The sequence below is a fragment of the Cydia strobilella genome, chromosome 7, assembly GCF_947568885.1.
Source record: "Cydia strobilella chromosome 7, ilCydStro3.1, whole genome shotgun sequence".
Taxonomy (NCBI): domain Eukaryota; kingdom Metazoa; phylum Arthropoda; class Insecta; order Lepidoptera; family Tortricidae; genus Cydia; species Cydia strobilella.
Window position 1 is genome coordinate 5,271,228 of NC_086047.1, and position 18,907 is coordinate 5,290,134.

At 35.7% G+C, this 18,907-nt stretch overlaps 2 protein-coding genes across 3 annotated transcripts in view; one reads left to right on the forward strand and one right to left on the reverse strand.

The window, feature by feature from the left end:
* Positions 1-7,259: 7,259 nt before the first annotated feature.
* Positions 7,260-13,997, reverse strand: LOC134742975 (broad-complex core protein isoforms 1/2/3/4/5-like). Its single transcript, XM_063676209.1, has 5 exons — positions 13,554-13,997; positions 13,065-13,241; positions 12,150-12,479; positions 11,530-11,677; positions 7,260-9,595 (listed from the first exon to the last, which is right to left on the reverse strand). The coding sequence occupies exons 1-5, from the start codon at positions 13,731-13,733 to the stop codon at positions 9,030-9,032; spliced, it is 1,401 nt and encodes a 466-aa protein (XP_063532279.1). The 5' UTR covers positions 13,734-13,997; the 3' UTR covers positions 7,260-9,029.
* A 1,319-nt stretch (positions 13,998-15,316) lies between these two features.
* The window catches only part of LOC134742986 (nuclear migration protein nudC), a 53,413-nt gene continuing 49,822 nt past the window's right edge, over positions 15,317-18,907 (forward strand). The window contains exons 1-4 of one of the 2 annotated variants that reach the window (XM_063676242.1): positions 15,317-15,578; positions 16,172-16,249; positions 16,986-17,202; positions 18,395-18,564. In XM_063676242.1, coding sequence (XP_063532312.1) covers positions 15,504-15,578; positions 16,172-16,249; positions 16,986-17,202; positions 18,395-18,564 — 540 coding nt within the window. In that variant the 5' untranslated portion in view covers positions 15,317-15,503. The remainder of the gene's footprint in view (positions 15,579-16,171; positions 16,250-16,985; positions 17,203-18,394; positions 18,565-18,907) is intronic. The other variant, XM_063676241.1, reaches the window with a different exon arrangement.

Below are 18,907 nucleotides of genomic sequence, written 5' to 3' on the forward strand. Positions count from 1 at the left end.
TACCCAACTTTTTTTTTTGGGAAATTATAAAATTCGACCTCGCGTCAAACTATACCAGAATAGCAATATGTACACCAGGCAACGAACCGACAACATACATACCTACATATATATAAAACCCATCCATAAATAAAGATTAGGTAAAAGTGTGTATTAATAACATTAAATAATTTTACCGGGATTCCAACCCATGACCATCAACTTCGAAGGTATGTTCTACCGATAAGGCAAAACGGTAATAATTTCGTATTAACAAATAATAATTATACATAAAACGGTAATTAAATACAATACATAAAACTTTGCCGTTTACACAAAAAGTTTACATGCTTCCCGAATGAAGTTAAAAAATCAATATTAATCTAAATGATATATGCAATCAGTTTAAAGCTGAACTGGCCACACATCCTGTCGATTAACCTCAAACATTTTCGGGTTACGAAAGTTTGATTGCATAATTAGTTAATTATTAACGAGATAGGTCAAAGCGTCAAGTCACACAGGTCCTCTAATCGAGACGTCAAAGTCATATGGCTATGTTGCCCGCGATATCGCTGTTTCATGTGTGAGAGAGAGAGTCAAATTGGCAATATTGCAACTGGAGAGCTACGAAGCGTAGCATAGATCGCTACGGCGCTACGAGGCAATGTCTGTTGATCAATATGTATTATGTACGGTGTGATCACCCCTTATTATCATATCATAAGTGTGCTATGCACAGTATCGGTTGGAAAATAAATTACTCATATTATAGCATTTAAACATATAGGTAGGTAAAAATATGGGTGCATAATAATTTACTTTGACAAGCAGTAACTACTTTGAAACAGCTGAAGAAACAGTTAAAGATTCTTTATTTACAGGAATACTTAATTCTAAAATTAATTTATTTATTCATAATTTAATTAATTTTTGTTTGTATTGTAAATTTTATTGTATCTTAAGTACTCGAACCACGAGATGAGCTGACGCGTGAGTAGTTGTGTAAGTGTAACTTAAATCATTTTAACTACAAAATTCCCGTGAATCTCAAAATTATTGTAGGAGATGAGAGGAGAGGAGAGGAGGATGACTTCGGGAATAAAAACTATTATCACACCCTTCCCAACAACTATCTTCATATCAAATTTTATCAACCCACCCCCCCAACAATCCGAAACACGTCGCCAAAAGCGACTAAAAATAATAGTGAGTGAAACCGTACTGATCTAAATATTTTGGAATATTAGTATAGAGTATGGATTTTTTAACAGATTACTCAATTTATTTTAGGCTATTATCGCTGAACTGGACTTGTCTCTTGTTGTGAGTGACCCGTTTCAAAATAATTTCAATAACGTTTAATAAGTAGTGGCGTGCGCTGTGAATGTAACCTTAATGCTTTGAAATAGGGTTTATATTGGCTCGCTTGCGCCCATTTCAGGCGTTTGACTGATAAGGAATGGGTAAGAGTTTTCGTAAATGGCACCGAACTTGAAATGAAATGAAATGAAATATTTATTTGCTTAAACATGGTAATTACATACAGATGTTATAAATTAATTGATTTAGTATCACATGTTAAGCCAAAAAATGGCATGCAAATTTAAAACTAAATAAGAACTTTTATTACAATTTCAAAATTAATATTGAAAAACAAATTTATTAAAATGATTAATATAACATGCAAGTCACATTTTTTTTTTATAACAAATCACATAAAGTTTAATAGTACATACATTCAAGTATATTATTTAATAATCCATTAAGTATTATAATTATATCTAGTCTAGTGTCTAGTAAACAGAATCAGTCAGAAAATCGTTTAATGAGTAAAAGCATTTGTCTTTTAGCCATTTGTGTAATCTGGTGGTAAATAATTTGTCAGGTAATTGTCTGATTTCATATGGCAACTTATTGTACACAAGAATACTCATTACATAGCAGTTTTTTTTAAATAAAGAGGTGTTACATAGGGGCATTTGTAGCTTAAATTCATCCCTGGCTCTTAATCTATTGTTAGTAGATGACGGTTTAAAATAAAGTGGAAGTTTCCGTACAATGCACCCTAATTCTAGTATGTACATGTCAAATAAGGTTAGCAGTCCAAGTTTCCTAAACAAAGGTCGGCAAGAGTCTCTCGGCTTAGCTCCGCATACCGCTCTAACACACTTCTTTTGAATCAAGAACGCTTTATTAACATCTGTGCAATTGCCCCATATGGATATGCCATATCTTAACACTGATGCAACATAGCCATGGTAGGCAAGCAATGCTGTTTTTTCTCCAGCTACGGTCCTAAGCTGTTTTAAAGCGTAGACAAACCTATCGAGTTTGTCGCATATTAGTTTTACATGATTTTTCCATGTACAGTGTTGATCTACGATAATGCCTAAAAACTTCATTTCGTTAACTCCCTCAATTATCTGATTCCGACAATGTAGTTCTAAGTCCATTGGTTCCGTTTTGTAGTTCCGAAACTGAATATAACATGTTTTTGATGTATTAGTTTGTAAGTTGTTTCTGTTTAACCATGAGTCTATTGCGTTTATTGTTTCATTCAATTGATTTGTATAAGAAACTGTTGTGTCATCAGCAGGTATTATAACGGCTATATCGTCAGCAAACAGCGTCAGCAAACAGCAAACTTGGTCACCGTGAACGATTTTTATAGGTAAAATTACCGATTTTTTCCGGTGAACTTGGTCACTTTTTCTTGCCCTTCGCCAATCTTGTTACGATCTTGCCCAGCTCGTCTGTCCAACTTGTTAGGAGGCATATACGGTCGTTGCTCAGGAACCTTTCTGCTCCAGCTGCCTGTTGTTGTACAAGCGATGTGTGTGGGTAGAGCCAGTGGCATTCATGCTTGACAGCTCTCTAAGGCTATATAGAGTTGTACACGTACTAATACCGATCACTTCATTTTCTTACAATAATCTCACAGCAGGTCGGTTTAAAGGGTGGATTCTGCGAAATAAATCATTGGTTAATTTTTAAGGTTTTCAACTGTTTCACAATGAGACTTAAAATAAGACTGAATAATTTTATTTGCGCTCTATTCTTTCCTGTGATTACCTAATAATTTTGGCAGTTCATGGCCTTCACTAAATTAAAAAGCTACTTTGTTTCACTCCCTGGAGTCAAGAAAGTCGCACTTTCCTCACTCCCTGGAGTGACGCAAGTCGCAATTTCCTCACTCCAGGGAGTGACGAAAGTAGGCTTGTTCGAGCTGCTGAGGTGAAAAATATCTTTAAAACCCTCAAGGTTTTAAGGTTTGAGGTTTCATGCATGATGAGTTTTTTTTGACACGAGTTTTTTCATAGTTGGCAATGGTTAAATAATAGTTATTTGTGCAACAAGAGAGGAAAGTTGGTTTTTCTTACGAGTGTTTATTTTGAGTCCCGAGAAAGCGAAAGATTCTATAATTGAATCACGAGCGAAGCGAGTGATTCTAAGGTAGAATCTTGAGCGTAGCGAGGGACTCAAAAACACGAGATGTAAAATAACTTTGCTCTCGTGTTGCACACATAATTTTTCACCTCAGTAGTGAGAACATATTAAAGGTTAAAATGTATTTCGAATAACACAGAAGAAACAGAAAAAAAAGTATTATAATATGTACCATACGATACGATACGACACGATACGATACCATACGATACATACCATACCATACTAAAACAGTACCGTATTGTACCGTACCGTACCGTACCATACCAAACCATTAAAAAAAATGTAATAAAAGTATGAAGTTCATGGCCTTCACTAAATTAAAAAGCTACATTGTTTCACTCCCTGGAGTGAGGAATGTCGCACTTTCCTCACTCCAGGGAGTGACGAAAGTAGGCTTTTTCGAGCTGCTGAGGTGAAAATATATATTCTAGCTTAATGTTCAAATAATAACAATAAAGCCTCATAAATCCACCATACACTTGGTTGATAAAGGTACTTTTTGTATAAAAATCGTCATGTCATGTCGTTTAGGCGACTGAGTGTATAATTACGGAAAAAAAATTGGTATATACATACCTACATTCAACCTCAAACAGTTTTTCTATCGAATAAAAATGTACATAAGGAAGATACCTGCAGTTTTCCTAACATTTAGTCCAACATATACATTGGCTATCAAATATATACAACCTAGACGTAACATCAAAAGTACCCTGTATAAAAGTATAAATCCCACTGCACGTACAGACAATACCCTCATGCATTGTATGAAGTGTACTTATATCTGGTGTTCGAGGAAGCCCTTCAATGCGGAGACAGCTCCGCTGGGAGGCTATTGATCGTCATCCGTCGTCAGCGGCGAGGCGCCTATTGATTCGCCGCAATCTGCATGATAACCCGCCTGGCTTCTCTACTTACACAATGTATTAGACGTGAACATTATCGTTGCATGCTGATAAGTGTACGCGTACACGTATGTGTCGTCTTTTAGATGGAAAAAATACTTCGGGAGTTTGTTGATAAAGTTGATACTAATATAGGTAAATCTCGAATGTATCGCTTACGTATATTATTAGGCAGGTTTTCATGGCGATTAAGTAGGAATAGTAGGATACACAGATATAAAAATTGTATATTGATATGTAGGTAAGTACCTAACACAACATTAAATACACTATGACGGTTATGACGAATGCGACGGTTGATTGAGTAGGTATACATATCGATTTGTTTTTACAGAACGAATTATGGTTATATTATTTGGTATTTTATTCTTTATTTATGCTTTACTGTACCTACAATACAAAAAAGTACAAATGTCGATTTTAACGCCTGGGACGAAATAGACACAGAGATTATGCGCCGTTATAGGTCTACCACTTATCTCAGCCGGTTGGTAAAAGTTGTGCGTTGATTTGCTAGTTGAAGGTAGCTGAGTTTTGGAACTAGAACTACCTAGTTTATAAATTACATTTTATTTTTTATCATAGGTAGTACAAATCTTCTTATGTTGTTTGATGCCGTTTAAGCTTTCACTGAGGTTATTACGATTTACTTACTTCTCGCATATTAGTTTTTACAAAATACGAGCCTATAGTTGCAACCGCTGTGTGGCGCTGTCGTCCTGCACGGTCCCAATGACTTGTCGATGATGTATACGCCAGATGTGTTAACTGCATAATTATATGCGTGGTCTTCCACCTATATCCAATTTCTTTGTCCATTGTGAATTGCGTCTCACATTTTGCTTAATGAGAGAGTGAGACGCAATTACATTAGACAAAGAAATTGGATATAGGTGGAATGGAATACCACCCTATGAGACAATACTAACAAGACTTACCAATTGAGTTTGGGGTCATTATCCCAAGAAAAATCTTAACAGCGCGATTCAGTATTTTTACTGCATGGAACAGCGCCATTGTAGTGCGTGTTTCGTAGACTAAACACAAATCGCATGAATTTGGGGTCATTATCCCAAGAAAAATTTCAATTGCGATTCAGGTTTTTCTCTGCACAGCGCCACCTAGTGCGCGCTTTGTAAACTAAACAAAAACTGCATTAACTCAAGGTCATTGTCCGAAGAAAAATCTTAATAGCGCGATCCAGATTTTTTTCTACACGGAACAGCGCCATCTAGTGAACGATTCGTTAACTAAATAAAAATTGCTTTAACCACAGGATCATTATTTTTAGAAAAATCTTAATAGCGTGATTCAGGATTTTTACTACACGGTATAGCGCCATCTAGCGTTCAATTCGTATACCTACTATAATAAAATTCGTATGTTTAGTTTTTTAGGGTTCCGTACCTAAAGGGTAAAAAAGGGACCCTATTACTAAGACTCCGCTGTCTATCTGTCACCAGGCTGTATCTCATGAATCGTGAGAGCTAGACAGTTATTTTTGTGCCGTTCTTTGCGTAATGGTACGGAACCCTTCGTGCGCGAGTCCGACTCGCACTTGGCCGGCAATCGGTAAGGCGTCTAACTTTCAAACCAAAGGTCACGGGTAGAATCGTACATTAAGTTACTGGGTACTTATGTACGTAATTTCTTTTGACATTATTTTTTTTTTAGCTTTAGGTTCCTATCGCTTGTTGGTAAGGGAAAACATAGTAAGGAAACCGGAATAATCCCAATAAGGTCTCTTTCCTCCTTGAAGTGGAAGGTCGCTTTCGTAAAAAAATTGTAATGAAATTTATATACCTACTAGTGGTATACAACACCTATTAGAATAAAACTAAATAAATAAGAAGCGCTCATTTTTATTTATTTTTTATAACATAGTCAAAATGTAAATTTTGTAAAGTTTTGAATAAAATATTTAACAATATTACATTAACGTAAATATATTAAATATAGTTTTACAATAAAATTATTTAATAGACTTATAAATATTCCCGTGTACACGGCGGCAAAAAGTTGATAACTCGAGATATTTTATTGAACAAATTTGAACCTAGAATAGCATAAGTTTCAAATTTCTTCAATATTTTCCCGCCACTTACCTATAAATATTCGTTCTATAATATTTATTTAAGATTCTTATAATATCTAATATATATCTCTAAGGCATTTATGGTCAACGGCAGTAAATGCAACGAAAAGGTAAATGCTCCTATTCTTGAAATATAATTTAGATGGGAACTGTTGGAGGCACTTTCACCATGGGCGCTATTTGTAATACTAGAATAGGCGCATTTGCCCTATAGCTGCAATTACTTCGATCGACCTTGATTTAATAGTACAATTATTTAAAATTAGACATTCAAAGATGAAATTGAAACGAGAAACAAGAACATCCAAGTACTAAGCAAATATTTCGACATGAAAATTACCTCATAATCTTTTATTAACTACCAATATGATGTAATAAGCAATAAGTTACGCAATAATAACATTTTACTAAATTATTTTGCAATATTAGTTTGGCACAAAGGGTTATCCATTAATTACGTCACACGAATTTCTAGGTTTTTTGACCCCTCCCCCCTCGTTGTCACACTTGGTCACATTTGGCAAACCCCTCCCCCCTGGTGTGACGTCACATCTTTCAATGAAATCGGCAAATCGAATTAAGTATTATTAATATTTTATCAAAATATTTTTGACAAAAGAAATATTAGTAATTTTATAACCCAAAACAGAATAGGAAAGAAAATTAAACTATTAAAAACGATTATCGTTCCAAAAACTTGTTATTAAACTGTACAGCGAATAAAATAATTTAAATAAGTTAATGTGACGTCACAAAGTTTGTGACTCCCCCTCCCCCTTGTCACAACATGCCACATTTTCTTGACCCCCTCCCCCTCTAAACGTGTGATGTAATTAATGGATGACCCCAAACTAACAGAGGCAATCTTACCGGGCCAGTAAAAAAGATGTATAGAAATTAATAATAGTAATAATACCAATTCAATCATTTTATATTTGTAATAAAATTCGAAATAATAATTTAGTCTGTCTCAAATAACAACAACTATTGCATAAAAATATACAACACAAATATACAACATGCTTCAAAAATAGGTCCCTGAAATAGAATGGGAATATGGAAAAGAAAATATGTGGCTTTCCACCTTAAAGATCCTGAATTTGCTTCATTTCAAAACGAAACAACTAAATCGACCCTTTGAGCCAAGGTTAAACAAATAAATAATGAATTAGGTATCTAAATACAACTAAATGAAATCTTACATACTATTTGGGGTAATAAAGTTTTTTTTCTCACTGTTTTCGTGTAGCTCTTATCCTGACTGTTTCTCAATACTGGTCATACTAATTTTAAGCACTTATTTTATAAACGATACATGTTCCTTATTACTAATAATATCACAAACTTGTTGTGAGTCTCAAAAGTTTATTTCACTTTTGAGAACTATTCAAAATATGTACAATTTAGTTTCTTGACATCAGCTACGTATAGGCACTCTTAGTTACATGAAAACATAAATGTATCATTAAATGGGGCGACTATGAGCTTAAATAGTTTCAACCGAATGCTTGAAAGTACAAATATATTTTTCAATTTTTTTTTTAAAACATTCAGGAGGTCGAAAAAAGGCTCTCTAAAATTTATTCGGTTTTTATGTCGCCAATACTGAAGCACTGATTCTATACAGGGTGAAATTTTAACCACCATTTATAGTCTGCGTAGTGGCTTTATAGGTCATACCGAGCAACTTTTATTATGGGACCAATGCCGAAATCGCGAAAAAATTTTCGGCTGTCCCATTGAAATCATCACATCAGCCGGAATGTATGAAACAGCCGAAGTTTTTTTCGCGATTTCGGCCTTTTGGTCCCATAATAAAAGTTGTTCAGTATGACCTATAGTCACTACGTAGAGTATGAACGGTGGTTACAATTACAGCCTGTATAAAACGCGCGCGGCAAGCGGCCGAAGAGCTACACCTAAAGCCCATACATTCATTGGCTCTAGGTCTAGGTTCATCTCTTAGCTCGATTAACCTTAATACAGGTACTTCCATTCCATCCATCCATTTGATATTCTTAAAAGTTGCCCCGTTTTTTTAGGTCACCCCATTTTGCGATACTTTTCATTGGAGATTATTTTTAGCACCAATTATAAATCAGAATATTTTCATTCTTTAGCTATTTACACCTCACATTTTGTTTCTACAGTTACTCCCAACATTCATTTTATGGTAAAAGTAAAAAAACTAGTCAGAAATAATCAAATAAAGTGACTGTTTCCATAAATAACAACAATATAACGATGAATTTGTCTTAATCTAAATGATTAAAAGGCTAATAAATGATAAATTTCAATTAAAGGTATCAGGTAATCCCAATTTTTTGCCAAATATTATGTAAAATAGCTTACGCTAACATAAAATGTCTTCCGTTAAATGTAGGACGGCAAATTTCTTTTTAAAAAAGCACATTTAATTTGATACACAACTTTAAGGCACTCTTGAATCCTTAGTAACCACCATAAATAACTAACATTACATATTTAAATATCGTTTGGAATTAAATCCAAAAACTTAAATAAGATATTCTCTACATAATTTAGATACTAATTTAGCAAAAACAATTTATTCCTTTATTAACTTGCATTAGTAAAATTTAATTTCTTTGTCCATGGCTAGACCACATGTGCTCTTTAAATGTCTCTCGCATTGTAAATGACCGGGGACAAAGATAGCAGCACAGACGATTGGTCAAGTCAGAGTGCATAAGTCTGACATGGTATTTAAGTGCAGATTGGTTAGAATACTTCATGCCGCAATGTGGACAGTCACCGCAGATAGCAGCATGATTTGACTGGTGGGAGACTCCCTGTGAAGTTGAAGCACCTACAGATAATCCGGTGACACTTGACATGCCTGCCAGTAATAGTAATGCTTGAGATTGTTCCTGCGAGAATGTGTTTTCTGCATCTGTACTGTCTTGCTGCTCCGACAGCAATATTTCCGGTTCATACTCAATATCTGACTTCGGTGACTGTTTTTCAGGTTTCACTAAAATGTCTTCTCCAGACACTACTTTTAGAGGGCTCTTTGCTGCAAGATTGGTTGGTGGAGATTCATTATTTGTATCCTTACTTCGCGACGTACACATATCTGCTATGTTTGACACTTTCTTGGTTGTATTATTATTGGCACTGATATCACTTTTAGATGGGTTAATTCCTGCAATAACAAAAGAGTTTCAATAAAGCGTAAATATTTTTTTCTATGTGTATACATTATTACAGTAATTTAATATTAACTGCATGTTTTAATAAGAAAAAACCTACAACTAATGTTTATCATAGTCGGCTACTTTGATGTAGAATAAGGTAATCCCAACAAAAACATAAACGTGAACTGAGAGCCAAGTTCAATATTAAGAATATGTGTCGTTGTTGACTAACTGTGATATCATTACTTTTTGTAGGTACATAAATTACTGTAATATTCATCATGAAAGCAGTTTTGCCCAAGTTGAAAAGGAGACCCCTCGCTAACGCGCGGTCAATTGTCAAAAATTTTCAGTTTTCAGATTCTTTCCTTTGTATACGCCTAATAGTTACGTAGTAACTATTTATTAATCTGTGCTAATAGTCTAGTTTCATACCAAATATCAAGTTTCTAGGCCATCTACAAGTGGGTAAGGTTTTTGGTATATAAGTCTGAAATAATCTAAGAATTATCAATGTTTTATTTTTTCAATCTATTTATCGTTAATTTATCAATAACTGTTTGAGCTACGTTTATGAAATTTTGTATTTTAGTCGAGCAATACGACGAGCTTATTTTAGGTGAGCGGGCTTGAATAAATGTGCAAAATTTCATGTGTGTAGGTTAAATAGGTTTCAAGTTATGAAGGGGTCAAAAGTAGCTCGAAATGGTTCATGTAATATTACACACGGTTGCTGCGTCGTCAGTTTCTTTTTCTTTGAACTTGGCTGGGCATGCTACCGCGTGTCTAAATGAAACTAAAGAACTGCAATTTATTTTGTCTATTTACTTAAAATAATTCTTGCCAATCATATTACAATGTAACTTGCCTCTTATTTGATTTGCATGCCTCTTGATAATTCACAAACACAGTTTAACACCATTTAGTATTTATATGGGGCATTTTCTATGAAAAGGGACCTTATTGTCGATGACGCTCACGCCGCACAGCGTACGCGCGGCATTGTATTTATATCGGAGCGTCCGCGGAATAATGGCGTAAGCGACATCGACAATAAGGTCCCTTTTTATAGAAAATACCACATATATCGTTAGGTGACAACCAAAACTCAGTATTTACTACCACAAATTCAGAGCCATAGTCACAAGACAAGGTGATTTTTAGGGTTCCGTACCCTAGGGACCCTATTACTAAGACTCCACTGTCGGTCTGTCTGTCTGCCTGTCTGTCCGTCTGTCACTGTGATAAGTAAACAGTTGAAATTTTCACAGATGATGTATTTCTGTTGCTAAATGCTAAAAACAGAATAAAATAAATATTTAAGTGGAGCTCCCATACAACAAACGTGTCTTTTTTTTGCCGTTTTTTGCTAATGGTACGGAACCTTTCGTGCGCGAGTCCGACTCGCATTTGGCCGGTTTTTAACACATTAATTGCCCAAGACATACGCGCCAAATTTAGTCATATAAAGCTGTAGTATAGCAGAGCCTATATCGGACAAAGCAATCAGTGTTTACCACTTAGTGACCTCTCCCTTGAGTAGGGAACTATGAAAGAACCCATGAGGCTGACATATATGTTCACCTAGTGTCCAAAGCCTCAATAAAAACCAGATAAAAAAAAAACTGTAGTACAATGATCCCGACTATCGGGTCGTTCGGCCTGGGAACGAACCCATAAAATACCCGAAGGTTTTCGGCATTGAATGCAACATGCAAAAAGCCCGATGCAAAAAGAGGAGGTGTTTCTTTAATATTTTTAATGCAATTAGTGAGTTTTGTTTGTCAACTGACTAGTAATAGATTTTATGTGAAGTTAATGTTACATTATTAGGATAGATAAATCAGTTAGCATTTTGGAGACTTTTTCTGCACCCTACCCATACCATAGGGGATTGATAAGTTAATTTGTTGATCATTCGTGGGTTCAAACCAATATTTACCTTGTAGCAAGGACCTGGCAAGCATACTGTTTTCGTAATCTGGAAGACTGTCATCATTTTCCGAGTTATTTGTGGGCACAGAGATGGGAGAATTGTTGTCATCAATCTGCTCTGTTTTAATTGATAAAGGAATGTTGTCACCTTGAGCCTAAAATGAAATGAGGAAATTATTTTACTTTATAGTATAACTAGCTTTAGCTTTGTCTGCGTGGAATAAGTAATTTGGGGAGCTTATTTTTTTTATCCAATCCAATTGATTCCCCATATAAACTTCCACCCCGCTTTTCCGTGTGAATTCTGGGATAAATACTATCCTATGTCCTTCCCCGAGACTCAAACTATCTATATACCAAATTTCAACTAAATCAGTTCACTGATTTAAACTAACGCGATTTTCACTCATAATTTTAAAACTAACACGGGACTTAATCGCATACAAACTTACGTTTATTTATGTCGTGACGTTTCGAATGTGACGTTAAGACGTGACGTGACGTGGCGATTAAGTCACGCGTTAATTTTAAAATTATTAATCAGTTCAGCGGTTTAAGCAACAAAGTCAGAAAAATCAAAGATAAAGTCTTCCACAAAATATGTAAGTGCAGATGAATAATAAATACCTGATTCAGTTTAGAGGTTTTTCCGTTAGCTATGATGAGTTCCGGGCAGTTTTCAGATTTCTTCTCACCTTTTTTCTCAGTTACAAAAACCGGATTCTCTACCATTAAATGTGATAGATTACTCCTATTGTAAATATCACAAGTTTCTAATAATTTACTCTTTTTGTGACTCTCTCCGATATCATTCGGTTTATCAGACGTACTGCTCCTCCTTTTCTTTAGAGCGGGGATTTTTACATCTTTGCTTGAAGCTCCAAATTGTGTTTTTGAAGATATTGTCAGTTGTGTATAAAGTTTGTTTGATGTATTCGGAGATGTAAAGTTTTCTTTCTGTTAAAAAAAAAATACATACAATCAGAAATTAATGTTTTACATTAAAATTTAGTGTTTGTTTACCTTTTTTTTTATGAAGCAAGAATGTCACAGAGCGTTACTCCAAATTTTTAAATTAAAGGAAAAATGGAAAATTTTACACCACCAACTGGACTAGATCCTGCAACCATTGAAACACTGGTCCAATTGCTTCTGTCAATTGAGCCATGGAGGCCTACCAGATGTGTGCGAATTCCTCCATCCCCTCAACGCCTTAAGGATGGCATATAGCAACATCGACCTGTAAGAATTAATCTTAACAATGAGTTGAGTGGCTCAGTTGGCAGAAGCGATTGGACCGATGTTCCAATGGTCGCAGGTTCAAGTCTTGTCGGCGCTGTAAATTTTTTCCATATTTCTTTCTATTTAAAAATTTGATTTCAAGCAACACAGTAAAACCATTCCTTAACATTTTGTTTCCCACCAATTGATTACGGGCCAATGAAGAGAATAAATATTCAATCCTAAATTTCACAGTTATTTTTAAATAAAACCCCTGAGTGTTTAGAGAGAAATGATCTCAGAGTGGCAGTAATTAATTACCTGTTGTGTTACTCCAGTCAATCCTTTAACTTGCAGCAGGGCTGCTGTATGGAGGAATGAAGACAGCTTGCTCTCTTCTATGAACACTTCTCCCTGGTACATGTATGATAGCAAGCTAACAATATCATCGGCAGATACATCTTTGAGGATGATCACTGGATGCTGACATGGATTTTCCTGAAATGGTATTTAATGGTAATTGCTTGTTGTGAAAAACAGTAACAGGATAAACAAATTGACTACTATTGATTCAGATATTGACAGTTTATGTAGCGTTTTTAAAATGTTGGTAAAAATATATAAAAAAACTAATTCATTGAAAGGTCAATAAAATAAGTACCAGGTAAAATAAGTAATAGGTAAACAAATAGGTATGTTCATTAAAATTGCATCATGGCAGTAGCTACAAAGTCCTTGGAAAACATACTTTTACATCAGAGGAGCCATACAAACTGAACTCCAAGGTTATTAATGTAGCGAGTCATTCACCTTGAACACATTCCTGAAGTACGGACTGCAGGCTGACAGTATAACTTTATGAGCCTTGATATTTCTTCCTTCGCATGTAAGAGTCACGTCGACCAAATCCTCAGAACACTTCAATGAGTCCAATGCACTCACTATATTGGTCTGGAAATTGTTCCAACGTAAACAAAACTGATCTGCCATGGTTACGTTTTTAGAAAATACCCCTCGGTTGCCTTTATTTTGACACACGGCAATATGATTGTTTTTTTAGAATGGACACTTTACTACATTTTATCCCGTCAGAAACACACATTACAACAATCCTAATTAAACTTTCACTCACAACTGTAACTTTTCGATTCAACAATTTGTTATCGGTCGTATGAAATGCACAAAAATGCAATGAATGACCTCCATTGATTCTTCTTTCACTCGAGGGCGCGCGCGTATCGTGTGTGTTGGTTGCCCTCTATTTAAAAACTGTTTAAGTTAATGCAAAAAAACGCTGTGATACATGGAACCTAAAGCTATCAAGATACTTATGTTGGTCATACTTTTTTTATCTGTGGTTCAAAGAGGTGTCTCCTATATATTATACTACTCCATAGACCTAGCATTACATAGACCAGCTATACGCGTGCGCCCGTAAGGGATAGACATAGATGACGTCATAAACGTGGGGATACCATATTGGTAAAAATTACCCCAATATTTGATATCACGTTGGGGCGATTACCCTGGAGGCAAAGTTAGCTTGTTAGACGGTATTAAAAATTTTTTAAATAAAATGTCAATGGGCCGTTCTTTTTAGGCGTATAAACAATGAAATACCTCCTATAATTCGCGCAGGTGGTACAAAACTAAACATGTTTAGTAAATAAAACGTAAAATAAAATGTATTATGGGTTTTAATTTAAAGAAATCACAACTCGCAATCACACCAATTAATGTACACCACATTTAATCTTCACAACATTTGTTTATTTATTTTTTGGAATTAGAAGTAAAAAAAAACTTCGAGGTCAAAATTACCCATAAAATTATGATATTTTCATCTGGTATCCCTAACATGATTGTTATGCAGCTAAATTAAGAAGAAGTTTAAAAATGGCTGACCTCAGACTCCTACCTACCTACGTAATTTGGGCGGATAATTTTACAAATAATGTTTTGTTAATTTGCGTAAATAATTGTGATATTTTTATTGAAATCGTTTGATTCTACATTGCTTTGAGTGTAACGTAATTTTACGATGTTATTCTCACATATTGCGTTAAGAGCAAGGTGTAAAATACCGTACTTACGTGTGAAAGGTTATGATCTCATATTTTTGCTCAGAGCGGCTATTACAGCCGATTACAGAACAATTCACCAGTATTTTATCAAAGTTCAACCATTCAAAACGCTAACCATCACTATATTTCATAAGAGAAAGCACAATTTCATACAAAACAACGATAATTAAACAAGCAACGAACAAACATGACATGTCACGTACTTATTTGTTTGCCACAACCTCGGTTGTGGCAGCGGTGGAAAAGTGAAACTATGACAAGGACAAACAATAACAGCGCTTTCTCTGCTACTCCTACTGAAAGATACATAAGACTATCCCGTTCGGTCATTTACCCCCACCCCTCATGACCGATCCAGTTATACTAGATTCATGTACTACTCTTTGTGTCGTTCTCTTTCTAGAAAACAAATTCGAGAAAAGAAAACATTTTTGAAACTCCTGTCTACCACTGTCTACAGTGTCTACTTGACAGCTGTGAGCAAAGAGTAGTATTAGCTTGACGCATTGAAAAACAGAGCAACGCGGTAACCGGTAACTACGTTTTGCAAACAAAACAAAAAGCCAATTTAATCTTCATTACAGAGCGATTTCTTTGTATAGAAAACACTAATAACGTCCTTTGTTTCAACATTGAGTGGAATTTCTAGTGACAAAAGTCAGGCAGTTTTATTGAAATGGCTAACGATCCCGAAAGGTTTGATACTATGCTGCTGGCGATGGCCCAGCAGCACGAGGGCGGTGTTAAAGATGTAAGTTTCAGGTTGTTTAATCTACTTTTATTATTTACTTCCTGAACTTGAGTCTAGAAACTTGACAAAAACCAGTCGTTGAGGTTAGGAACAGTGACTGGTAAATTATCTATTTCTAATGATTACTTCTTCATATCGTTCTATACTAGTACTATTCTAGTTTTTAATGTATTAGATTTTTGTTTTTCGCTACCACTAACTTCACAACATCATAGATATAGTCTGAAGCAGTAGGTTTTCCCAAACATCTATCTTTGATCCATGAAGTTGCCTCAATCTTATTAAAGGGCCTATTCAAATTAAATGTACATTTGGAATTTTAGTGACTGTAATCATATTTTGACAAACACTTGAATCAATAATTCTGACACTGTGAGAATGAATATGGGCTAGTTGCCCCAGCCAAAATTGACAAACTGATCAAAGTCACAGTAGAGAACTATGAAACTTTCCATACTCTAAAATTTTGCAAATGTTTTAACCGTGTCAGACAGTTTGGTGCAACCAGTCCTAGAAACTTGATTGATTTATATTTTTACCTGCTGCTTAGTCAACCATAATCATTGTGCAATAAATATCATGAATATTTGCAGCTTCTTCACACCATTGTCAGTTTTCTTTCAAGAAAAACTGACTTCTTTACTGGAGGAAAAGATGGAGAGTGGGAAAAGGTAAGGTATTCATACCTATTTCTTAAAAGGCCACTGTAGTTTGCTAAATATCACTTTGACTCCTTCATCTTAATACGCAAGTTCAATTTTAAATTGATAGCTTCAGTAGTTCTTGAGATATTTAGCAATGTGACATACAGACAGACGGACAGTTGCACCATAAGGGTTCCTTTTGTACCTTTTGCTATGGAACCCTAAAAAGCAATAATTAGAGATATATAGGAAACCCCTATAGTAAAAGAAAAATATCCATTTCTGTAGAATGGGTTGCACGAAGTTTGATCAGGGTTCGAATTTATTGCAGAATTATTGCGATAATTATCAATGACTATAATTATCTGGATAATTTCGAACCCTGAGTTTGATATTTTGCTGTAGCCGCGCTTGACATCTTTTGTGGTCATTAGGTTAATGGTTATATTTATCTTTTTTATCAATGTTTGTAATACAGACGGATAAAAGCAATTTTAGTCTCTCTCTCTTTAGGCCTTTTCTACCCTTCAGGTGTAGGCCACTTTCATTTTGCACCATTCGTCATGGTTCTGTGTGACCTGGAGCCACTTGTTCCCTGCAGTCCTTTTGATATCGTCGTCCCAATTCATCTGGGGTCTACTTTGAGGATGCCCTTCCCCCCATGGTCGCCACTCGAGTAGTCGTTTACTTCAAACTGGCTATGCGTTATACAACATCTCTAATTTTATTATCAAATGTTAAATGCAAGGTTAAATAATTTCAGGTGGTTAAAGATACTTTCTATGCCCACGCAACAAAAGCTAAGGAGGCAGCAGATAAAATCAAGAAAGAAAAAGAGGAAGAAGCAAAGAGACTGAAAGATATACAGGCAAAGAAAGAGAAGGAGCGTCTTGTACAAGATTTCGAGCCAGCTAATGTTGTAGAGCTTACTGACCAAGAGGCTGATAAAATGCAAGCTGATATAGACATAGAAAAGAACAGTGAGTGTGTCATTATAGCCAAAAATACATTTATTGAGTAAGATGTGTAAATTATAAGATAATTTCGTGCTTCGAATTTGAGAGCTAAACGAGATAGTGCTGTACTGCAACATATATTATGTGGTCACTCTGATTGTTAAATATTGATGTTTGACAATTCAGTGACCACAAAACATAGGGCGCAGTACAGCGCCATCTGTTTATGTAAAACTTGGAACACGTTTTTTTCTTAGAATTTACCTCCCTATAGTCCCTATTACATTCAATAACTATAAAAATATGCCCTGTGAATAGGAATAGCAGTAAAGGGGATGATGGCTTTATCCTTTGAGGATTTATATTTTACTAAAGGAGCCCACTAACTATCAGTCCGCCGGACGATATCGGCCTGTCAGTTAGAACAAAAATTTGACAGTTCCGAACAACTGACAGGCTGATATCGTCCGGCGGACTGATAGTCAGTGGGCTCCTTTAGGAAGGAAATTTTGTGAACTCAAGCCCAATTAGCTACCTTGCTTAAATGACTTTTTGTGAATGTATTTGCATGTTTTATTACATTGCTTTGGGTCTTCTGAACAAGGCTCGGAAATAGGTTAAATTTCCAAACCGTTATCATGTACCTACTTGGCGCAAAACCTTTTAATTTCGGTTTAGAACAATAAAAGTGGTTTCTTCCTATGTCGGCGTCTTATGTTTACATGGCACAACACCACCAGGCCGGCCGGGGAGCTCGTCGCTCGTCGAATAAACCGGTTTATTCAGGTTACAATAAAGTTCTTAAAACATTCGCGTTCTTATGAAAGTTCAGAAGAAATCCGAAATAAACCGATTAACCTGAAATAAGCGGCAGATTCCTGCAGCCGACCTGTCTCCACACATATTGGCTCTTTTTTGCTGTGGGATAAGACAGTAAAGCCCAGAGGGTAATGAAGGTGCTAGGCATCCCTGCGTTTCCTTAATTCCGTCCCGGGCGGTGTACTGTCTGTGGAGAGGTCACTATGGTGTCTCTCTGGTTTTACACCATAAATAGTCTACAATAAACGCAATGACCAATGATGATGATGATAAACCGGGTCCGAGCGTTGCTTGAATAATTTTTTAGGTATGTAATTTAGAACCATATTTAAAAAAAAAGCCCTACAACAATGAAGAGTAGTCACCTCACAAAATCTATCATTGTTTTCTTTTCTAGAAACAAAAGAGGTAGGAAGTGGCGATGGTGGTGAAAGCAGCACTGAAGCCGAGAAACCCGCCGAAGAAGAAGATGATGACCCCAAAGAAAAAGGCAAGCTGAAGCCGAACGCTGGCAACGGTTGCGATCTGGAGCACTACCGGTGGACACAGACTTTGGAAGAGGTTGAGGTAAGTGCTGCTAAACTTTCTACATGAGGAATGAAGTTGCTTTAAATAGTTGGAGATACTATAGGCAGAAAGGCACTATAAAAACTTTATTATCATTTGAAATAACTCTTTACTCCACTGAAGCAGGCATAGTCATCGTCCTCGCGTTATCCCGGCTTTTTGCCACGGCTCATGGGTGCCTGGGGTCCACTTGGCAAATATTCCCAAGAATTGGAGTAGGCACTAGTTTTTACTGACCTTCATACAGTTCATACCCATTAGTCCGGTTTCCTCACGATGTTTTCCCTTCACCGAAAAGCAACTGGCAAATATCAAATGATATATTATAATCAAAGTCAAAGAT